This window comes from Chiloscyllium punctatum, chromosome 2 (genome assembly GCF_047496795.1).
Source record: "Chiloscyllium punctatum isolate Juve2018m chromosome 2, sChiPun1.3, whole genome shotgun sequence".
Classification (NCBI taxonomy): domain Eukaryota; kingdom Metazoa; phylum Chordata; class Chondrichthyes; order Orectolobiformes; family Hemiscylliidae; genus Chiloscyllium; species Chiloscyllium punctatum.
In genome coordinates, this window is record NC_092740.1 from 113,620,142 (window position 1) to 113,645,776 (window position 25,635).

General features: G+C 39.8%; 1 protein-coding gene and 1 non-coding gene across 2 annotated transcripts in view; one reads left to right on the forward strand and one right to left on the reverse strand.

The window, feature by feature from the left end:
- ric1 (RIC1 homolog, RAB6A GEF complex partner 1) overlaps positions 1-25,635 on the reverse strand; it is a 207,380-nt gene that overhangs the window by 100,375 nt on the left and 81,370 nt on the right. Inside the window, exons 3-4 of the mRNA XM_072587420.1 lie at positions 17,744-17,823; positions 1,663-1,770 (exon numbers count right to left, since the gene is read on the reverse strand). Coding sequence (XP_072443521.1) covers positions 1,663-1,770; positions 17,744-17,823 — 188 coding nt within the window. The remainder of the gene's footprint in view (positions 1-1,662; positions 1,771-17,743; positions 17,824-25,635) is intronic.
- On the forward strand, positions 15,851-15,923 carry trnat-ugu (transfer RNA threonine (anticodon UGU)). Its single transcript has one exon. It is a non-coding gene; the product is annotated as a tRNA-Thr (tRNA).

Sequence of the window (25,635 nt, forward strand, 5' to 3'; positions counted from 1 at the left end):
TTAGTTGGGGTAAATATAGAATGGGGAATGGGTTCCTGGTCTTATTGACAGGAACAATACTGATACAAGTAGTTCTATAACATGATGGTTGTGTTCTTGTGCAAACCCACATTATAGAAAAATCGCACTTTAGAAACAGCGCTTAAAGTGTTGGTCATGTAATTGCATTGCAGCCAACACGTTTTAAAAATTTATGCTTTAGAAACCATGTCCCCAATTTGTCAATCGCTTTACAGTGAATTTGTGTTAACGAAACAGCTTTACAGCAGAACAACGGTACATTGTTGGAGTATACCTGAATGAAGCAAAATAGAAATCACACCCATACATCAAGCCAACAGATCAACTTCAGCAGCAAATAGCAATAAAGAAAAGCAAAGAATAAAATGCAATCACAAAGTTTTAAAACATATTTTCTTTTTATTACTCGACACTGCAAACACAAAGTAAAATAATGAATTTAAATGAAACAGGGAATGGAATGAAGCAATTCAAAATGAACCTCATAAATGAAATACAAAGAAAAACTATTATTTGGTTCCAAATTTCACATTGAAAAATAATTCTAACTTTGATCAAGATCCTCCTAATTAAGGCTACTTTTTACTTGACATAAGACTCCACTAATGTTGCCTGGTGTACTCCTTTCTGGCATATGGCAAAATTCAACCATAGCCACCTGCACTACTTTTGACAAAATACAATTCAATCAGCTGAATCATAAGAGGATACAGGCAGTTCTCCTACAATGCAAACTGTCTGCAATGCGAATTGTCAATTTTTTTAATTGAAAGCAAACTCCAGTTTGCTGTTACGCGATTCTCATCCCCAGCACTAAGTGCCACGATGTGTGGAGGACTGGACTCCACGTTGGCATCACGTGATCAGTCAGATCATGTGCTTTATTATGAAATGTTGGTTTGTGGACTTGGAAAAGCATTATGAAGATGTCTCTACACATTGAGGACAAGAAGCTGGGAACAATTTGAACAGTTTGGAGGAAAACTGCCAAGACAACGACATCTGCAAACTGCCCAGAAAATAGCTCTCTTAAAAGGTACCTTTATCGATCAGTAACCTGTGAAGCAGAATCCTCATGAAGAAGAAAAGAAGACAGGAATACAGAGAAGAACCAAAAGCTACCTGGTGTTGAGATAAGAAGTTTTGTTTTGTAAAACTTAATCAGGAGTTTTATTGGACTAGTATTATAGAAGGGGAAGGTAAAAGGTAGGTTCAAGGAAGGAGTTGAAAATAGTTGTTAGTCAATTATCATCTTTAACTTTAATTGGTTCTTGGCCTATCGAATTTTCACAGATTACTGCACGGGATAAATCTTTTCTGCTAATTTAAAACCAGCAGCACAGAAGTATTTACCCAGTGTCATAACATAGGCTAAATAATATTTTTGTTTCGATTCTTACAGGTAATTTTGGTGGTTCACCACACAATCCTGTTTTTCCCTTAGGCCCCATTATTTCTCTTGTTTAATTTCCTATAACAGGGTGTTGCATGGCAACGCAACTGTGGCATTATAGGAGAACTACCTGTGCACTCATTAAGATTAGACCTTAATCTTAGGAGGTAGTTTCAAACTCACAGTCCCTATGAATTAATAATAGTTGCAACTTGTAACAGAAGAAACTGCTTTTGTTCAACCATTACCTTGTGATTTTTGCTTGGAAATCGAGCACTTTCTTCATCTCCACAGTTAGGGATGGAGCACATTGTTCCTCCTTGTAACCTGGAGTGACTTTGACTCTTGGATTTCCTCTGTTAAAAGAAATCAGCTTGTTAAAATGATACACAAGAACACAAGATGTCAGGACAAGGAGACTGGTTAGCAAGGTTAGATCTCACGGAATACAGGGAGAACTAGCCATTTGGATACAGAACTGGCTCAAAGGTAGAAGACAGAGGGTGGTAGTGGAGAGCTGTTTTTCAGACTGGAGGCCTGTGACCAGTGGAGTGCCACAAGAACCGGTGTTGAGTCCTCTATGTTTTGTCATTTACATAAATTATTTGAACGTGAGCATAAGAGTACAGTTAGTTATGTTCGCAGATGACACCAAAATTGAAGGTGCAGTGGACAAGGTTACCTCAGATTACAACAGGATCTGGACCAGATGGGCCAATGGGCTGAGAAGTGGCAGGTGGAGTTTAATTCAGATGAATGCGAGGTGCTGCATTTTGGGAAAGCAAATCTTAGCAGGACTTATACACTTAATAGGAAGGTCCTAGGGAGTGTGGCTGAACGAAGACCTTGGAGTGCAGGTTCATAGCTCCTTGAAAGTGGAGTCACAGGTAGTTAGGATAGTGAAGGCGGCGTTTGGTATGCTTTCTTTTATTGGTCAGAGTATTGAGTACAGGAGTTGGGAGGTCATGTTGCAGCTGTACAGGACATTGGTTAGGCCACTATTGGAATATTGCGTGCAATTCTGGTCTTCTCCCTATCAGAAAGATGTTGTGAAACTTGAAAGGGCTCAGAAAAGATTTACAAGGGTATTGCCAGGGGTTGGAGGATTTGAGCTCTAGGGAGAGGGTGAACAGGCTGGGGCTGTTTTCCCTGGAGTGTTGGAGGTTGAGGGGTGACCTTATAGAGGTTTACAAAATCATGAGGGGCATGGATCGGGTAAATAGGCTAAGCCTTTTCCCTGGGGTTGGGGAGCCCAGAACTGGAGGGCATAGGTTTAGGTCGAGAGGGGAAAGATATAAAAGAGACCCAAGGGGCAACGTTTTCACACAGAGGGTGGTACGTGTACGAAATGATCTGCCTGAGGAAGTTGTGGAGGTTGGTACAATTGCAACATTTAAAAGACATTTGGATGGATGTACGAATAGGAAGGGTTTGGAGGGTAATGGGTCGCGGGTTGGGAGGTGGGACGAGATTGGGTTGGGATATCTGGTCGGCATGGATGGGTTTGGCCAAAGGGTCTGTTTCCATGCTGTACATCTCTATGACTCTATGACAGAAGTAGGCTATTCAGCACAGTCTGATTTGCCAGTCAATGCGATTCTGGCTGATCTGATAATCCTCAGTTCCACTTTCTTGCTTTATCCCCATAAACTATGATTCTCGAGCTGATTAATCTGTCTGTCTCAGCCTCAAATATAATTAATGCTATAGCCTCTATAGCCCTCTGTGACAAAGTGCTCTCAGAAGAAATTCCTCATCTATATCTTGAATATAATGATCATGTTGTGGTTCTGTTCGCCGAGCTGGAAATGTGTTACACTCGTTTCGTCCCCTGTCTAGGTGACATCCTCAGTGCTTGGGAGCCTCCTGTGAAGCGCTTCTTTGATGTTTCCTCTGGCATTTGTAATGATTTGTATCTGCCAGTTCCAGTTGTCCACTGCAGTGGCCGGTATATTGGGTCCAGGTCGATGTGCTTATTGATTGAATCTGTAGATGAGTGCCATGCCTCTAGGAATTCCCTGGCTGTTCTCTGTTTGGCTTGTCCTATAATAGTAGTGTTGTCCCAGTCAAACTTATGTTGCTTGTCATCTGAGTGTGTGGCTACTAAGAATAGCTGGTCATGTCGGTTCGTGGCTAGTTGGTGTTCATGGATGCAGATCGTTAGCTGTCTTCCCGTTTGTCCGATGTAGTGTTTTGTGCAGGTATTTCGTACACTACATTGGTTTTGCTCATGCTGGGTATCAGGTCCTTCGTCCTGGTGAGTTGTCGTCTGAGACTGGCTGTTGGTTTGTGTGTTGAGTCCCAGTGATCGCAGTAGTCTGGCTGTCAGTTCAGAAATGTTTGGGATGTGGCATGCCCTCATTCCATTGTCGTTCCCTCAGGCATTTGTTGATGAAATTGTGGGGGTATCCGTTTTTGGCGAATACATTGTATAGGTGTACTTCTTCCTCTTTTTTTGCAGTTCTGGTGTACTGCAGTGTGTTGTGGCCCTTTTGAACAGTGTCTTCATGCAACCTCTTTTGTGTGTGTTGGGGTGGTTGCTTTCGTAGTTTAGGACTTGGTCGGTGTGTGTGACTTTCCTGTATACCTTTGTGGTGAATTCTCCGTTCGGTGTTCTCTGTACCATCACGTCTAGGAATGGGAGTTGGTTGTCCTTTTCTTCCTCTCTAGTGAATCGGATTCCTGCGAGTGTGGCGTTAATGATCCGGTGTGTGTTCTCTATTTCTGTGTTTTTAATGACTACAAAGGTACCATCTACATATCTGACCCAGATTTTGGGTTGAATTTGCGGTAAGACTTTGTTCTAACCTTTGCATTACCGCTTCTGCTATGAGTCCAGAGATGGGTGAGCCGTTGATTTGTTCATATATTTGGTTGTTGAATGTGAAGTGCGTTGTGAGGCACAGGTCCAGTAGTTTGAGTATGCAGTCTTTGTTGATAGGTTCCCCGTCTTGTTGTTTGTTCTGTATTGCAAGCAGTTGTTGCACTTTTTGGATGTACTGCTGGACATACAGAACAGACAACAGGTTCCCTGTCTTGTTGTCTGTTCTGTATGTCCAGCAGTACATCCAAAAAGCGCAAATACTTGCAGATACCAACACCTACCAAAAGCGGGAGTTTGACCCCACCCCACAGCTCACCAATAGGATAAACAACACACTGAGGAACCTACAAAAAAACGGACAGATAACCAGGTTTGACCTACAGAGAATGAAACCTGAAAGCAACAACATCCCCAGATTCTATGGACTACCTAAAGTGCTCAAACCAGACATCCTACTGAGACCCATAGTTTCACTACCAGGGACACCATCACACAAACTGGCTAAAGAACTACAGCAGAAACTGAAACACTTGATCAGCGGATCCAGACACTCTATACAGTCAACACAGGAATTCTTGGACATTATCAGAAATATACACATAGACAAGGAAGAAACTATGGTCTCATTCGATGTAACGGCACTGTTCACCTCTATCGACAAAACCCTATCCAGAGAAACAATAGCCAACCTACTGGACATACAGAACAGACAACAAGACGGGGAACCTATCAACAAAGACTGCATACTCAAACTACTGGACCTGTGCCTCACAACACACTTCACATTCAACAACCAAATATATGAACAAATCAACGGCACACCCATGGGCTCACCCATCTCTGGACTCATAGCAGAAGCTGTAATGCAAAGGTTAGAACAAACAGTCTTACTGCAAATTCAACCCAAACTCTGGGTCAGATGTGTAGATGATACTTTTGTAATCATTAAAAACACAGAAATAGAGATCATCAATGCCACACTCACAGGAATCCGATTCACTAGAGAGGAAGAAAAGGACAACCAACTCCCATTCCTAGGCGTGATGGTACAGAGAACACCGAACGGAGAATTCACCACAAAGGTATACAGGAAAGCCACACACACCGACCAAGTCCTAAACTATGAAAGCAACCACCCCACACACACAAAAAAAGTTGCATCAATACACTGTTCAAAAGGGCCACAACACACTGCAGTACACAAGAACTGCAAAGAAAGAGGAAGAAGTACACCTATACAATGTATTCGCCAAAAACGGATACCCCCACAATTCCATCAACAGATGCCTAAGGGAAAGACAACGGAATGAGGGCATGCCACAACCCAAAGGACTTGCCACGCTACCATACATCAAAAACATTTCTGAACTGAGAGCCAGACTACTGCGATCACTAGGGCTCAACACACAAACCAACAGCCACTCTCAGACAACAACTCATCAGGATGAAGGACCCGATACCCAGCATGAGCAAAACCAATGTAGTGTACAAAATTCCTGCATAAAACACTACATAGGACAAACAGGAAGACAGCTAATGATCTGCATCCATGAACACCATCAACTAGCCACGAACCGACATGACCAGCTATCCTTAGTAGCCACACACTCAGATGACAAGCAACATAAGTTTGACTGGGACAACACTACTATTATAGGACAAGCCAAACAGAGAACAGCCAGGGAATTCCTAGAGGCATGGCACTCATCCACAGATTCATTCAATAAGCACATCGACCTGGACCCAATATACCGACCACTGCAGTGGACAGCTGGAACTGACAACCGGAAGCGGCAGATTCAAACCACTACAAATGCCAGAGGAAAGATCACAGAAGCGCTGCACAGGAGGCTCCCAAGCACTGAGGATGTCACCTAGACAGGGGACGAAACGTCTGCAACACAAATTCCCAGCTCGGCGAACAGAACCACAACAACGAGCACCCGAGCTACAAATTTTCTCCCAAACTTTGAATAATGATCATGTATTCTGAGATTATGTCCTCTGGTTCAAATTTGCCCACAAGTAGTAAAAAGCTTGACGCATCTAATCTGCCCAATTCTATGAGAATCTTGTATGTTTCTATAAGGTCTCCTCTCATTCTTCTAACAGGCTAAAGCTACTCAATCCTTCCTCCAGTCTCAACCTGTGAACCTTCTCTGGACTGCCTCCAACACAAGTCTATCTTTCCTTAGGTAAGGAGAGCAAAACTGTTCGCTACAGCCTAGATGTGATCTAACTAGTACTTGTGGAGTTTTGAAAAGTATTTTTTAATACTTCATTCACTTTAAAATAAAAGCCAACATTCCATTTACTTTCCCTATCACTGTTGAAGCTTGTATGCTAGCTTTTTGTGACTAATGCACAATGATTCCCAAATCCCCCTCTGAAGGTTTCTGCAGTCTTTCCTTCAATTAAATAATAAATAGCTCCTTTGTTTTTCCTGTCAAAGCGAGTAACCTCAAATTTTCCCAAATTACGTCCCATTTGCCAATTGTTTGTCCAATTGCTTCACCTATTGCATCCCCCTGCACACTGTATGCGTCATCTTCAGCACCTATCTTCCTACTAATTTTTGTGTCATCTGCATATGTGGTGACAGTACATTCACATCCAGGTCATTCATATATATCACAACATATATTCCATATATACACAAATGTCTCCCATTTACACACACTAAACAGTGTAATAATGAAAAGCAGTGAGTCTTTGACATAGTTAAATTAGTGTGACTGTCCATAGCTTATGAAAAGAGGATGTAAGTGTTTTTTCTTCCACTCATTTTCAGTCAATAATGGATTCAATGGTAGCCAGCTTTGACCTGGAAACAATACAGCAAGGAAAACTTGTAACTTTGAATATGATGTCATTTTTAACAATGTCTGAAATGACTTTCAAGAGTATATGTTACTAGTAAAGGGAATAATTGTCCCTGTTGATACATAATAGTGCTGATTCCTGTTAAAGTAAACATTATAAACTCATGGAATTTTCTTGGTAATTTCTTTAGTTAGGAACATCGATGGTTATTAAAATCAATTAATTTATTTCGGTCTAGGATTCTCCCACAGGGATCATAAACTTCGATTAATCTCAGGTGGAGGAATAAATAAATAAAGACATATTTTAAGATTATATTTTTCATTCCAAAATCTAGTAACTGCACCTATTTCATATACTATATAATTATCAAAGTGCCTTTCTGAATGAAGTTAATTAAAAAACATGCTCACTTAAAGGATATTAATTCCAGAATCAAAAAGCTTGCTCAGTTCATAACAGACTACTGACAGTTTAAAGGTCACAGTGCGCTGAAAGATCACGAAGGGCAGAAATTGTATTGTCTAAAATTCACCGACAGTTTGATGTGAGATAGTCAGCATTCTTCAGTTTGTTGAAAGAGGATAGCAAGGAAATGGGGAGAAACTATAAGGATACAGTTGGAGATCAGTTAAAAACACCTGAAAGCAAAGGACTTTGGGACTCAAAAGAAAATGTTTCTATCCATCTTTACACATCTTAAGACATCAAATAAATAAATTATTATCATTCTTCTGAGCAGCTTATGTTCAAGTGTTCTAACCTCTTTAATGCGATTGTCAAAGATAAAACAGCTGAAATATGGTATAAGCAATAGAAATTACACACAAGCCTCTCAAGACCAACAAGTAAGTTCTCTTGAAAACAATGCAGTGAACTTTTGGTGCAGGGATCACTCAACATCAATTTGACATGTGCACTCAGATCGTTAACCAACTGTAGGAAGATCTGCTTCAAGTATCAAAACCAACTGCTATAAATTAACCTGTGCAGCTGATTTAATGGATCCATGTGCCCAAATTTAGAATTTATGGCAGATGCTCAAAAAAGCATAAGCAATTTAGTGTGCTCAATGTAAATCAAGAAGAAATTCTGAAAACTGGAATGGAAACATATGTTTTAAAAAAATATAAAGCAGCACTGGTTTTATGTACAGTACCAACCCCATTTTACATACTGAAGATCCCTGATTTATAAATATCTGATTTACAAACGTTCGTACTTACAAATGCAATCCCATACGTAGTTGAAATTTTAAAGACTCAACAAATAAACATTTGCCATACTTTCCAATGTCCTACACCATGATCCAACTTATGCAGAAACCAACTTGCTAACAGGCTCCAGAATGGAACCTGTTTGAAACTGGAGGAATGCCTGTATAGCCTGATAGTTCAAGGTCACAGATGAGGCTTCAAATGTTACAATCTCCGTGGAAAACAATAACATGAAAGAACTGAACCTGCCCAATAATTTCACTTTTTAAAACTTGTATTGAAACAAATCAGATCAAAATCAACTGAAAGTTAAACAAGAGCAAACAGACGAATTATACTCAGCAAGATCCTCTCAAACAGAGACATGACAATGACCAGAAAATGTGCTGATAATGAGAGTTGTAGGATAAATATTAGACAAGACAACAGAGATAACTTGACTACTCTTTGTCAGGGACGATTGAAAATGACTACGGCTGCTTCAGGCTGGTCTTTTATACTGATGTATCAAGCTCAACCGTTAGTGAAAATGGGGAAATGCTGGAACCTCAACACCCTACTGCTTTAAACTTCCACCACAATTCCTGATTAAATGGGATTGGACTGCAAGTTCTGATCTGATCTGTTGGCAGTGTGATTGCTTAGTGCTCCTTTAAGATAGTCCTTCATTTGAAATGTCTTTCTTCTTTTTGTCAACAATGGAATGAACATTTCCAACAACTCAACTGTGAATCATCAGTAGCAGCTGATGCTCTTCAGGCTATTCCCCACTTTTATGGTAGCATTGATCGGTGGATGGACACTGGTCAGAGAGCTCCAACAAATGAAAACACAAACCTGGAAACATTATAGCATTACAAATGAGATCTTCAAAGTTGATGGACTTCTGTTCATAACAAGACTCCATACACTCACCTTTCAGATTTGGGCATTCACTGACCTGATCAAAGTTTTTATTCAGTAAATCGTTGGGCTCTGTGGATTGTCCTCCTGAAGTTTGAGTATCTAAGAAATTTCATCACAATATTGCAACTGCTTCAAAATGATAATGATAACAACTGTCTTGAGTGGAAGGTCTGAAACAGACATCTTCAGAATCTGCATTGTTGCCAAGCAAAGCTATGAGATAGCTATCTCCAAAACCTTTTAAAATCTACTTAATTGGTATTCACCTCAAATAAAAACTTCCCTTTGGACCAAATATTAAATAGAGTTCGGTTGAAAATCCTTTAACCTCAGTAACCTCTGTGCCGAAACTGAACTGACTACCCTCTGGATGACCCCAAATTACACATTTTGCACCCAATTTGCTAGCTATGCTCAATCTCTTCAATTCAGCATAAGATTGACTCAGCTCATCCCTGAATATTACGAAAATAAAACTCATTAATCCAAACCTGGTCAGTCAAATATTCTACTTCCCAAACAGGAGAGAATCTGGAATACACTCAGCACTTCCCCAAACTTGGTAGATACTTTTCTCAAAAGACCATCAATGATAAGATTGATGCTGATTCAGCTGTGCTAGTGCAGCCTGTTACAAATTGCAGAAGCAAGCATTTGACAACAAAAACCTCTGCAAGTCAACAGAAGTGGCAGTATACACTCCAGTTGATGTCACAATAGTCACTACAATAGACTTGGAACTGTATTTCAATTTCACATAAGAATGGGAGAAATTCCATCAGCAATGCCTCTGTTGCGTTCTTCGTATCCAACAGGAAGATCAATCAAATCCTCGTTTCCTTCTTGAAGCCAGCTCAACATTCACACAAAACTCCTGCAAAAGTTAACTGCAACACATTGGATATTGTGCCTGCATGGCTGAAAAACATCGCCCCTGCCACATCGCCAAAAGACCATTAGAAACAAGAAAATGAGCAGGTTGTTCTGTCCCTCAAGTCTGCTCCACCATTCATTAGGGTCACGGTTGATCTGACATTTATCACATCCTTTTTGCAAGGTTTATGAAGGTTTGTAGCTCAGGTTGAGGTTTAGGGGTAGGTTTGCTCGCTGAGCTATAGGTTTGATATCTAGACGTTTCATTACCTGGCTAGGTAACATCATCAGTGGTGACCTCCAAGTGAAGCGAAGCTGCTGTCTCCTGCTTTCTATTTATATGTTTGTCCTGGATGGGGTTCCTGGGGTTTGTGGTGATGTCATTTCCTGTTCGTTTTCTGAGGGGTTGATAGATGGTATCTAGATCTGTGTGTTTATTTATGGCATTGGGGTTGGAGTGGCAGGCCTCTCGGAATTCTCTGGCATGTCTTTGCTTAGCCTGTCCCAGGATAGGTGTGTTGTCCCAGTCGAATGGTGGTTTTTTTCCATCCGTGTGTAGGGCTACGAGGGAGACAGGGTCGTGTCTTTTTGTGGCTAGCTGGTGTTCATGTATCCTGGTGGCTAACCTTCTTCCTGTTTGTCCTACGTAGTGTCCTTGCATGGAACTTTGTAGATGATATTGGTTTTGTCCATGGGTTGTACTGGGTCTTTTAAGTTTGTTAGTTTTTGTTTGAGAGTGTTGGTGAGTTTGTGTGCTACTAGGATTCCGAGGGGTCTTTGTAGTCTGGCTGTCATTTCTGAAACTTCTTTGATGTATGGTAAGGTGGTTAGGGTTTCTGGCTGTGTTTGGTCTGCTTGTCGTGGTTTGTTCTTGAGGAATCTGCGGACTGTATTTTTTGAGTATCCGTTCTTCTTGAATACGTTGTATCAGTGGTTTTCCTCCGTTTTCCGAAGTTCGTCTGTGCTGCAGCGTGTGGTGGCTCGTTGGAATAGTGTTCTGATACAGCTTCGTTTGTGTGTGGTGGCATGGTTGCTGGTGTAGTCAAGTATTTGGTCAGTGTTTGTTGGTTTTCTGTATACGCAGGTTTGTAGTTCTCCGGTGTCCTTTCTTTCGACTGTGACTTCCAGGAATGCGAGTTTGTTGTTGGTTTCTTCCTCCTTGGTGAACTTTATGCCTGTGAGGATGATGTTGATGATGTTAAATGTCTCTTCTATCGTTTCGTTTTGTGATGACAAAGGTGTCATCTATGTAGCGGACCCAGATTTTTGATTTGATGGCTGGTAGGGCTGTTCTAGTCTTTGCATTACCGTTTATCACATCCGTTTTCCTTTTCCTTTGCCTTAACCCTCGATTACCCTAATGATCAAGAATTTATCCATCTCATCATTAAAGACACACAAGGATTCTGCCTCAATGCTCTCTGTGGCAAGGAGTTCCAATGACTCTCAAACCTCAAAAGGATTTTTTCATCACAGTTTTAAATTGACACTCCTTTGATCTGACACCACACCCACTGGTCTTAGACGTTCCTCAGAGGGGAAAGATCCTCTCAGCATTTACCCTGCCAAACTCCTTAAGAATCCTGTTTCAATGAGGTAATTTCATTCTTCTAAACTGCAGTGAAGAGGACCAAACCATTTAGAATTTGTTCATAAGACAATGTCTCCATTCCAGGGACCATCCTTGTGAACCTACTCTGAACTACCTCCAAGGAAATGTTAATTTCACTTAAATAACGGGATGACACCTGCTCTCAATATCACAGTGGTCTCACCGAGATATTGTATAGTTCTCCACTCATCCTCCAAACCCCCTTTACATAAGGGTCAACAGTCCTTCATGCTTCCTGATTACACCTGTAAGCTAGCTTTCGATGTTTCACGTACAAATACCCCCAGTCCTTTTGTGTTGCAGCTTTCTGCAGTTTTTTTTCTCCATTTAAATAATATTCTTTTGTTCTCTCTTCTAAAATGAATGATTTTGCTTTTCTCACATTGTAGTCTATTTGCCAACATTTTGCCCATTTACTCAACCTATCAATTTCTCTCTGTAAACTGCCTGTATCCCTCTCAACCTGACCTTTTACCTATTTTTGTGTCATTTGTAAGTTTTGCCACAGTAAATTTACTTCCTCCCTCTAAGATCATTCATATTTATTGTAAACTATTGTGGTCTCAGCAGTAATCCCTGTGAATCCCACTGATCACAGGTTGTCAACCCAAAAAATAACTGCTTTTCCTCACTTACTGTATCCTGTCTGGGCCAATTCCCTATCCACACCAATATGCAACTTCTAACATCATAGGGTCTCAGCTGATGACCTACCATTTTTGAGGGGTATCTGGTTGAATGCCTTCCAAAGTTTAAGTACATCACATCTGCTGACCCCCCTCTAATTGACTCTAGTTCAGACTTCTTCAAAAATCTCTAATAAATTAGTCAGACATGATTCCCCTTTCATGAAGCCATATTGACTCTGCTTGATTAAACTACAACTTTCAGAATGTTCTGCTATTACTTCCTTAAAGATAGAGTCCAATACTTCCCCAACAATAGTTGTTAGGCTAATTAGCCTTTCCATTACCTGCTTTTTGCCTTCTTCCCTTTTTGAACAGGAATGTCACATTAGCAGCTTTCCAATCTTCTGGTACTGCTCCAGAACACAATGATTTTTGGAAAATTACAACTAATGCATCCATTATATCTGTAGTTACCTCTTTTGGTATATTTTAGATACAAGATACCAAGGCCAAAGGACTTATCTGACTTGGGTCCCATTAGTTTGTCTAATACTTCTTCGATGATGGTACTTAATTCTTCCCCAGTATTCTTTAGCGTTAATAGAGTGTTTAAAATATTTTCCACCATAAAGAATGATGCAAAATATCTATTTAACTTCTCTTCCATTTCCTTGTTTCCTGAAACCATCTCCCCAGATTCATTTTCTAAGGTGCCTATGTTCACTTTGACCTCTGTCTTTCTTTTAAATACTTAAAGAAGTTCTTAGTGCCAGTTTTTATATTTCTCACTGGTTTTCCCTTATACTTTATCTTCTCTGTCTTTATTATCTTTTAGTCCTTAGAATTTATTGCAGGGTTCACAGATATCACTGACTTTGGCCTCCTTATATGCTATCTCTTTCAACTTAGTTTGCTTGGTTTATCCCTCTCTTAGATTCTCCTTGCTGGGATGTATTTTTATTGAGAGGCACGAACTACCTCTTTCAATATATGCCACAGCTTCTTACTATAATTTCTGCTAATCTTTCCATCAAGCAGATTTTAGCTAACTCTATCCTCATTTAATTGCAATTCCCTTTATTTAAATTAAATATAGTTGTTCTGACCCAAATTTCTCACTCTCGAATTGAATATTAAATTCTACCATGTTATGATCACTACTTCCTAGGGGATCTTTTACTCAGAAGTTATTTATTAGACCTGCCTCATTACCCATCACCAGATTCAAGATATCGTGCTCCCTAGTTGGCCCCATGACATATTGCTCTAGGAAACTGTCCCTAATACACAATGAATTTGTTGTTATATTTGCTCTCTCCAAATTAATTAAATCTCACAACACGAAGATTAAAGTCCCCATAATGATTGCTGTATTCTTTTTACATGCTCCTATTACGTTTTGATTTGTAGCCTTTCCCAGAGTTCCCAATGCTTACTGAGAATATGATAGACAAACTGATGGTGCAAGTTGAGGTAAATGAATATGTTTGCCTTGCCATTTTAGAAACTTGGTTACAAGGAGATCAGAACTGAGAATTTAATATTCAAATATATTTCACCTTTTGGAGAAACAAGACTAGGAAAGAGTGGTGGGGTGGGACTGTTAATAAACAATGAAGTGACAGTTGCGAGAGATGATCTAGACTCATATGAGGTGCAGTACCTTTTGGTGGAGGTAAAAAAAAAAGCAAGGGAATGAAAACATTCATAGGAGTAATATACTGACTCTTAAATGCACAGAAAAAATCCTGAGTGCACTAGTAGCTACATTAATTACCAATTTATGATAATCAGTTGAGCTGTAATGTGGTTACAGAGGCAATATATGCAATGACTGTCCTCTGTAATCAATGTTCAAGTCTCATACATTTTTGAAGTTATCAGGGAGTTTGGGAAACCTACCTTGTTACATTGTCAGCGGCAAGACTTCAGTCCAAGTTGACTTATCAACCAATTAACATTCTTTCTTCCTTTAGTACAAACTGTTGAGCTCATTTGAAATGTAATATTCTCACATTTAACTCAGTACAAAATGAACAGCTTTGCATCTTATTTCTTTTTTTCAAGTTCTGTACTGGAACAGAGTTATGAAAACTAAATTACCCAATTTCATCAGTATCAAAAGTACTACCTTCCCAAATTTATATCCAGGGAAGTGAATTTAGAAGAGTTTTTCTTTCTGTCTTGCTGACTAGTTGGCCATTGTCCTGTTGCCATATATCAGCATGTCAGGAGTTATGTTTGACAGTGCTGTATGTTAGTGTTCTATATTAATTGATTATTCAATACATGATTAGTCATATGGCTGAATGTGATGGTTATACCTTCAAAACTACATTAATGGCTAAACAAAGTTGCTGTAATTGTATTCAATTTCACCTTTTCCTTCTAAATATGGTCAAAGAGTTTACTATCAGATTTTCTAAGTCGTGATACTTTTTCAGCACTGGGTCAGAAAGCAAAACAGACAGGAATATAGCAAAAAAATGTTGGGACTAGCAAATGTCCCTTTGGCAATATGACAACATTAAATCTGTCACATTGATCATCATATTGGAGTATAGATTTGTGTCATTTTAACCACAGACTGATATAAGGGGCAGAATATTAAAACTTCCTCATGATAACAGGAACACTTCTACATATTGTGACCATTTTGCGCAGAAAGGATTTGAAAAACAAAAATTAGCATTCTTAAAAGCAAACATACAATTGTACACAATTGAAACAGGAAAGAAATGATACATGAAACATTTACAAGCAAAGCTACGAAATTGCTTCCCCGTGGACTCTAAGTAATAAGAACATTTTAAGGCGTCTCTGTGATTGATAGGTACTTCCTCACAGGTATTTTATTAAGATCCATTGGAAGACTCACTTTCTGCAAGCTGCCCGGTTGGTTATGAAGACAGGATAATAAAATCATAGACAAAAGCAGTTCCAAAAACTAATTCGGAACATGTCTGCACATTGGAAAGATCAGAGTCATACAGCCTGGAAACAGGCCCAAATAATCAATGCTAACCACATTTCCAAACTAAACTAGTCTCACCTTATCCCTCCATATCCTGGTGCTACAGAATTCTTAGCATTTGGAAAAGAATTGTACATCCACAAGTATATAAAGCTAAGTCAGTTGACAGTAGAACAAACACAATACTAAATTATTTACAAAGTGAAAAATTGTGGGATATTCTTTATTATTTCTTTGAGGTACAATCTTGTAAAAAATGTATTTGATGAAAGATGAAATTTTATGCAAGATATGAGGTGATAAGTTAGGGAATTAAAAACAGAACAGAAGACTCAGCCCTGGTCAAACCAGGTGAATGCAAGATGTGGAGAGAAGCCTCACACAAGGGTTTGCTAAGAATGCAAATTTAAACATAGGAGAGTAGGCCTTATATGGATCTAAATCAAAGATCGTTGATTAGTTTTATAGGAATTTGGATCTGCTGCATAAAGCTAATGAGACTCTCAAACATACCAACAGCGAGATGAAGGTGGCGATTTGGCACTTGAAGTCTGCTCTGCCATTTAACAAGATAGCCAGGCCCCGTAACTCAGCGGTTAGGGCACTGCTCTTGTAAACCAGAGGTCGTGAGTTCAAATCTCACTGGGGCCTCTTTACATTTAACATAGTTGTCAGCCCCTACTCAGTTTCAACACTTGGTCATTGTCAATATTTGGAAATGTGAAAATCACACAACACCAGCTTATAATCCAAAAGGCTTTTAAAGGGGTGACACGGTGGCTCAGTGGTTAGCACTGCTGCCTCACAGCATTAGGGTCCCATGTTCGATTCCATCCTCGGGCGATAATTGTGTGGAGTTTGCACATTCGCCCTGTGTCTGCGTGGGTTTCCTCCGGGTGCTCCGGTTTCCTCCCACCATCCAAAGATGTGCAGGTTGGGTGTATTGACTATGCTAAATTGCCCATAGTGTTAGGTGCATTAGTCAGAGGGAAATGGGTCTGGGTGGGTTACTCTCCGGAGGGTCGGTGTGGACTAGTTGGGCCGAAGGTCCTGTTTCCACACTGTGGGGAATCTAATCTAAAAAAACGATCATGACTGGCCTATTTAGGCTTCAAATTCCACATGCTCATCCAAACCCAATAACCTTCAATTCCCTAACCATCCATCCACACCCAGCTTGACCCTATCTCAATTACCTTCTTAGTCAGAGCGCTACAAATGTTCATACCCTTAGAAAAGAATTCTCCTCACCTCTGTTCAGAAAAGTTAACCCTTTAGTTCTGGACTCACCCACAAGAATGAATCCTTTCTACATCCAGCTTTCCTAGATTTTTAAAAGACCAATTCACCGCTCACTTCCTAAACTCTACTGGAAACGAATCCAATCAGTTTAATCTTTCTGTACAAGACAATCCCTCATTTCAGATATCAATCTCGCAAACCCCCTCTAACCTCATCTAATGATGATCTATTTACATCATTCCTTAAAAGATGACCGTACCATACTCAAGATGTAGACTCACTAATTCTCCATAAAAGGAAGGATGTTCTGCTTAAGTTATGTCAAGGTCCTTTTGTAGTAAACGAGAGCACTCCATTAGTCTTTTTTATTAATTGCTGTACCTGCTTGCTAACTTGCAATTCATACACATGCGCACCTAAATTCCTCTGCCTCTTGTCAGTTTTTGTTTAAGTAACATTCTACTTTAATTCTTGCAACCAAACTGAATTATGATATATTTTCCACATTCCCTTATCGGCCAGATTTTTGCTCAGTCACTCAACCTATCTATAGCTGTCCACACACTCATGTCATCTTCGCAATATTAACTATTTTTGCACCATATGCAAATTTAACCACCATGCCTTCCCTTCCTTCATCAAAATCATATTTAGTAGTATCGTTTCGATCTGCAACCTGTCACGTGGTCCTACCTGAGAGGTGACATACTGCATCTACTGACCAGGCAGAACCACTCACAGCAAAATTGGAATAATTCCACTTCCATCCATTATTAGAACTTGAAATACACATTTATGCCTAGCTTGATTACTTCCAAAATGGCTCCGAATTATTGTCAAAAATGAGGTCTTTACTATTTGTTTGATTTCACAGCAAGAAGAATATACTGAAAAGCAGTTCCAACCAGCTCAACCAACACAATATAAGGTACTGCAACTGGCTCTCCAGAATCGCATTAAACTAAGTGGCTTGTTAAGAATACCACCTACACTGGCTTCAAGTATTGATTGTTCTGATTGTATGCTGTAATATAGCAATAACTTTATGGATGAAGCGGAAAGAGAAAGTGTGTTTGTGGAAGCTGAAAATCTTTGCAAAACAACTCTCCATACTTTTCTGCAAGCAAGCTGAGATTAGCTGGCAGTGTTAAACTCACAGATAATCCTGCACCAAAGATCAGTATCAAAGGAATACCTCTCCCATTTCAAAGTTAAAAGTTAAAACTTACTTGGGATATACTGGTTCATATAAGCATTTCTCTTGTCCTGAGCACACAATGTCAAAGAGTAAGATGTATCCATTTGCAGTCTGAAAGAAATAGAAATCAAGATACTTAATAAAAACTTCACTCACGTAGTCATTTTTCCTAGTAGAATGGAAGCATTTTTGCAATAATACAACAAATTTCAATGTGAAGGGTGAAAATCAGTCAACAAAATTAGCCATGTCCTTATGCAAACTTATTTATTCAGGTTTTACAATTATCTCCTACTGACATTTAATATATTGAGTTCTTTAAAATGATCGTTAGAACAATCATGCATCAGCAACTATTAGCTGTGCTTGAAGCTTTTTGACAATTGATAATAGGTTCAACTTTTACTTTTAAAAAGTATTTCTAGATATGCAAACTGGATTTGCTCCCTTTACAATATCACTAATGTTGAAAATAACAAGGAAAAAGACCTCATTCACAAGGTTATAATTCTTACAGAGCAGTAAAACAAAGTAACAGATGCATTAATGTGCAGAGATAATGCTCTGTAAAATTGCAAAGGGTTGCACTTGAAATGTGAGAGAGGTTTGATAGTACTTTCACAGGGTACTTTTGAGATTGCCTTCAGAGATTTATTTATCACCAACTTATTAGTTAGGTGATCCAATCATGTAGTGACACCATCTACATTTGTGTTGACGAGTGCATTTGGACACGCACATTAGAATTTGATAACCATATTGATCACAATGCCAACAAAACAATTAAGTCTGAAGTCACATGATACCAGGTTATAGTCCAACAGGTTTATTTAAAATTGCAAGCTTTCGGAGTATAGCCCCTTCATCAGGTGAAGTGAGCGAGAAGAACATAGACACAGAATTTATAGGCTGAGAGATCAAAAGATCAGACAAATAGTGTGATTTGAGAGTCAAATAATAAGTCTCTGCAGGTGATCAAGTGTCAGATGGAATGAGTAAAGTGTCAACAGCTGAATAACATGTGAAGGGATGATTTATAATGTGATTAAATGAGGCATAGAGGTAATAACAAAAAGTAAAAATAAAGTCGTGCTGAAGACAAAACAAATGATTGGAATAATATGATAGTACAAGAGTTGCACATAAAAGGTTTAACCAAAGTAATAAATCATACAAAACTATACTATTAAAATAGGGAGATCATAATTTATCAAGGTGATGGTGTCAAAACAGGACAGTAAGAAACATTTTCCAGATACAGAAATGTGCTGGGGTCACATGTAGCGTGACATGAACCCAAGAGCAGGGTTGAAGCTGTCTTCATGGGTATGGAACTTGGCTATACCATACTTGGTGATTCTGCACAGTTGTACATTTCAAAGGCCGCCTTGGAGAACGCTTAGCCAAGGATCGGAGGCTGAATGGCCTTGACAACTGAAGTATTCCCCAACTGGGAGGGTACATTCCTGTCCAGTGATTGTTGCGCTGTGTACATTCATCCACTGTCATAGTGTCTCCGTGACCTTGCCATATACCATGCCTTGGGGCATCCTTGCCTGTAGTGTACAAATAGATCGAAACATGTGTATCTGCCATGTACCAGTGATGCAAGTATTCATGTCGATAATCTGACATGTCTTGCAGAGGTTACCATGGCAGGGTTGCGTGATGTTGTGGTTGATTTTGTTCTGAAGGCTGGGTAGTTGGCTACAAATGATGGTCTAAGATTTGGTGGTTGTTTGAAGGCAAGAAGTGGAGGCGTAGAGGTGAACATGGCAAGATGCTGATCTTCATTGATGATGACATGCTGATGGCTGCAAAGAACATGGCGAAGCCTCCCCACTCCAGGGAAGTACTGGGCGACAAAGTATATCTGTTGTATCCTGTGTCTGTCTTCTGAGGAGGTTGTTGTGGTTTTTCACTGTGGCACGTCAGAACTGGCGACCAATGAGTTGAGCATCGTATCCCATTGTTATGAAGGCGCCTTTCAAAGTCTTTATATGTCCATCGTGTTCCTCCTCACCTGAGCAGCTTCTGTGTATGCTTAGGGTATGTCTGTCGGAAATGGCTTCTTTGATATGTTTAGGTTGGAAGCTAGAGAAGTGCAGCATTGAGAGGTTATCCAGGGGCTTGCGGTCGAATGAGATACCGAGGCATCCATCCTTGATGTAGGTGTGCAAGAATAAGACTGATTCTGAAAAGTAGTCCACGGTAAGTCTTATGATGGGATTAAACTTGTTGATATTGCTTTATCGTCATTTCAGTGATTGCTCGCCATGAATCTGAAGAAAACGTTGATGTATCTGGTGAATCGCACTGGTTGGAGGACCTGCGTAGCAAAGAAGTCTTGCTCGAACTTGTGCATGAAAATGTTGGCATATTAGGATGCAAATTTGGCCCCCACGGCTGTTGAGAGTGCCTGGATGAAGAACTGGTCGCCAAAAGTGAAGACACTGTGGGCAAGGATGAAGCGGATGAATTGTAGGATGGTATCTGGCATATACAAGATTGCTCAGATGAGGAGGAACGTGATGTACACTTAACGATTTTGAAGGATGCCCTCATAAGAACAGGATACAATGCTCAATTCATTGATTGCCAGTTCTGATGTGCCACAGCGAAAAACTGCAACAACCTCCTCAGACGACAGACACAGGATATGCCCAGTAGAGTACCTTTGCCGTCCTGTACTTCCCCGGAGCGGACAGTCAACACCATGTTCTTCGCAGCCTTCAACATGTCATCGATGACTATGAGCATCTCATCAAGATCATCCTAATGCCTCCACTTCTCGCCTTCAAACAACGAACAAACCTTAAAGAGACCATCATTCACAGCAAACTACCCAGCCTTCAGGACAGTATCAACCACAACACCATACAACCCTGCCATGGCAACCTCTGTAGGACATGTCGGATCATCGACATGGACACTACCATCACATGTGGGAACACTACCCACTATGGACAAGGCAGATATTTATGTGACTTGGCCAATGTCATACACAGTAGGCAAGGATGTATGGTATATTAGTGAGACCATGCAGACACTACGACAACAGATGAATGGACACAGCACAACAACCGTCAGACAGGAATGCTCCCTCCCAGTTGGGAGGCACTTCAGCGGTCAAGCGCATTCAGTCTCTGATCTTTGAGTAAACGTCTTCCAAAGTGGTCTTCGAAATACACAAGGCAGAACTGCCAAGCAGAAACAGATAGCCAAGGTCCATACCCATGAAGACGGCCTCAACTGCGATCTTTGGTTCATGTTGTGCTCCATGTGATCCTACCACACTCCTGAATCTGTAAAATCTTCCTTACTGCCCTGTTTTGTCACCACCACCTTGATAAATTATCATCACCCTACCTTAACTAGTTTGTACAGTTTTGTATTTATTACTTTAGTTAGACTCCCGACATACAAATCTTATAATTATCATGTTATTCCAGTCATTTGGTTTGTCTTCAACATCACTTTATTTTTACTTTTTTGTTATTACCTCTATGCCTCATTTAATCACATTATAGGTCATCCCTTCGCTTGTTATTCAGCAGTTGACTACCTTATTCACTCTGTTTGACGCTCTTGATCACCTGCAGAGACTTATTATTTGACATTCAAAAAACCATTTGTATCATCTTTTGAGCTCTCAGCCTATAAATTCTGTGTCTATGTTCTTCTCTCTCAACTTGACAAAGAGGCTATACTTCAAATGCTTGTGATTTCAAATAAACCTGTTGGACGACAACGTGGTGCCATGTGACTTCTGACTTTGTCAAACCCAGTTCAATACAGGGACCTCCACATCAAGAAAACAATTGAACTTAAAAGGTACATCACAAGGAAAACACTTATTTCCTAGACACTATGGTATTAAGTTGGTACAAGGCAACATGAATTAAATTTACCAGAAAAGTTTTATTCAAAGTAACCGACACAGCCTTCTACACAAAGAAAATAGGTATTACCCTAAAAATATCTTAGACAGATTAGAGAGGTCAGAGTGAAAGTGACTCCATTGCACATGCGCAAAGCTGCAATAATTTAGTCACGTAATCACAGGGCAACCCAATCTACTGCATCTCAGATTTAATTTAACAATTGACAGTACTCATTATAATAGATTCCACTACATATTTTCTAAGTAACTAAAGATTCTGCATATTTTTATCAATAATTCATTTTATGCCAGCAATTTAACTTTTCTCTGCATTCTAGTTCGGTGAGCATTCCATTGTTGACAGGTTTAAAACATCTCGCTCTCCTTTGTAACAACCTCCTCTCCTTGCCCTCCCCTCAATGGGAACCGTGGCTTTAATGCAAATTCATCCTAAATCCAGCCTTGGACAAGATGGCTTCTTAACCTAGCCTTAGCACAAAGTCCCTCCAGCATACCACTAAAGGTTCCACTGGTGACTCCTTCATCACTAGCACTTATTTTCGTAACTGCTCGCTGGACCTCCTACTCAGAGGTTGCTTCTCTTTTGCACCAGGGAGACCCAGTCTATGAATGCAAGAACAAGGCAAGTGTGAACAGTCTAAGGTGAAAATCACCTTGTTTGAATAAATGACACAAAAAAGGAGTGAGACCTTCATTAAGAAGTGAAGGTTTTAGCTGCGGAAGCAGTAGTTCTTAATCAGGTGTTGACTTTTATTCCCTCTATTCTTTTACCTATGTGTAAAAGCTATCCTTACTGTGCATGAAGGTCAGAGAATCAGAAATTGATGCTTATATTTTCAGTGCACTAGCCTATACCAGATAAAACTGAGTGCAACTTAATTGCAAATTGTCTGGTATTGAGAAGAAGGAAGTAACTCATGTATGAAATGGATTAAAATCAGAAGTGAAGATTCAAAGGGAATGGATAATCCTACTTAAAACTTAAGTGGTGAAAGTTTGGTAAGTGCAATTGCCCAAAAGGATCAGAGTGTCCTTGCCCACAGATTACTAGAAGTTAGGAAGTGTAGTAAACAATTAGAACAAAAATGCTATTATTGTATTCAGTTCAAGGGGATTTGAGTACCAAAGAGATAGATGCTTTGCTGCAGTTACTCAGAACTCTAGTGAAACCTCACATATGGTATAATGTACAGAATTGATCATCTTATTAAATGGAAGATGCATTTGCCATAGTAGTAGTTTAGAGGTTCGCCCAATTAAGCTCTGCAAAAAATATATTCTTTAATGGAGAAGAGATTGGGAAAACCTAGGTCTGCATTTTGAGAATGAGAGGTGGTATTATTGAAACTTACAAAATTCTTACAGGGTGTAACATATATAGGATGTTTCCCGTGGCTCTACTCCAGGGGACATAAATGCCATTCCCCTAACCTGAGATTAGCAGGAATTTCTTCAGTGAGTGGGGAATCATTTTGCATCCAGAGCGCTCTGGGGTAGAATATTTCAACCACTGAACAGGTTCAAAACAGAAATTGATAGATTTTTAAATACTGATGACATTAAGGCATATGGAGATGGGGTGAGAACTTAACATAGAGATAAATGATCAGCTATGGTCTTGAATGATAGCCAAACTTAATGGGCTGAATGGCCTACAGTGACTCCTATGTTACTATTGCCAAAAGCAGGTCATTAGGTTAGTGCTTCAGGATGCATTGCCATTTAAAAAAAAACTTTTGTTGCAACTTAACGTATTGTTCTGTTCATGTTTTAATTCATTGGATGCAGACATTGGCTGGCCAGCATTTATTGCCCATCCCTAACTGCCCAGAGATCATTTAACAGTCACTTGGGTCTGGAGTCTCAAGTAGGCCAGGCTAGGTAAAGATCATGGTTTCCTTCCCTGAAGGACATTGTTGAAGCAGATAAGTTTCTCTGACAATCAGCAATGGTTACATTAGACCACTCAGACTTTTACTGAATTCAAATTCCACATTCTGCATGGCAGAATTCAAACCTAGATCCTCAGAACATTGTCTGCGTCTGTGAATTAACAGTCCAGCGATAATACTACAAGGTCGTCACCTTCCCTGATGGAATTGGGCAGCATCAAAACACAGCTAACAAAAAGATATTTTAACAATTTATCAGTTAGGGCTGTTTGTCAGCTATCCAGGGGTTTAAATGTTTCTTATTTAATATCCTGATAATTAATTGTGACCTTCAGTAACCAAACAACAGAGTAAGACTGGTTGACAGCTTCCACAATTATTTGCTAAGAGGCTGAAACACTTAGTAAAGTTTTTTAAAAAACCTTCAAATCACCGAGGTGATGAATTATTTGCAAATTAACATAGTTTAAAGCTAAACAGAATTCTTATATTCGGGGGGAGAAGGGAGAGAACATGTAGATGATGCAATTGCAATGAATGCTGTGTGCTTAATTAAATTTATATCTGAGATACAGTAAAAAGTGTAGTAACTCCCTGTTTAAAATATATTAATTTTACAATGGAATCACATTAGCTGTGCCCTCAAGGATCCTTTTGGTGGGTGGATGTGGTGTCGGTTATTTTGGATGAAAACACACTTTACTGCATCTCAGATATAAATTTAACAACGGACAGTGCATTTTATAATTGTAACCACCACGTTTCCTCATAGAATAACTCCCAAAGCTATGTAGCCTTAGAGATACTATTTGCAAATAATTAATTAATTACTTCAGAAATTTTAAGTTTTTCCAAGTCTGTCTGTGCCTGATGCTCCTTTGTGGACAGATTGGAGACAGTTCTCTCTTCTTTGCAGTTTCCTACTCTCTCACTCGCCTTGCAGCCTCCTTGGTTTCCTTGTCTGCTACTGCATCCCCTACCTCAGCCTCCTCGAATTTTCCCACCACCTCGCAACGTTCGTCCCTCTGCTCTCCCACAACTATGCAGCTTCCTCTTTTCTCCCTCCCAACTCCCATGAATCCAGCAGACAGTTGGTTACCTTGCAGAAAAGCAGATCTCAGCTCCTCTCCTCTTACCTCAAAAGCTCCTCCTTTCTGACTTCAGCAAAGAGGTTTCAGGTTTCCAGACCTTCACACCACTCCTTAGTTCCCAGCACTTCGAGCAGACAATTCAAGAAAACTCCCTTATTGATAGTACTTATTAACATAAGGTGCACGCTGCTCACTCAGGTTTTTTGATTTCACTGCTCGTTGGATGCTGCCTGAACTGCTGTGCTCTTCCAGCACCACAAATCCAGTACAGGTTTTTTCACTCCCTATCAGTGAATCCACCAGCACCAATCATGGGAGACCAGCCTATGAGTGGAAAATTTCCTCACCATTTCCTCCCATTCAATTTACAGGGTGAGTTTTCTCCAATTTTTGCCCTCAAAGAATTTTCCACTTGATTTTGGTGATACTTGGAGGTGATTTGTTTTGTTCACATGTATTTTGAGCGTGGTTTGAAAGCGCATTTCTAAACTTTCAGTCAAGTGCCAGTTCCAGACAGTAGAGATTACAGGTAGTTCGCTCAAAGCACACATTTATTAAACACGAATTGTCTGCAACGCGATTTGCAAATTGCTGACTTTTTTCAGTGAAATAAACTCTCATTCGCTGTTACACAATTCTCACCCCTGGCACTAGGTGTCACAGTTCACAGAGGATTAGACTCCACGTCAGCATCACATAATTGGTTGGCTCATGTGCTTTCTCATGAAGGGGCACCAAAGGATGGGGTAGTTAATAAATCAGGCAGATTTTGTAAAATAAAGTGACAGATATGCCAAGCATCATAATATGAAACCCTCTGAAAAACTTGACAAAACCGACACTTAACCAAAGAAATTAAGATTCAGCCCTTGGTTTATCAAGGCAGGTTTCATTCTGAGATCTGACTTGTGCAGTGTTACTATTGGATGGGATCAGAAGACTGGCTAGAATGTAGTGCAGCCAGTAGGTATAGATGCCAATTGAGAGTAATCAGTTGAAGATTCTGATGACTTGCACTATACAGTATTTTTGCTTC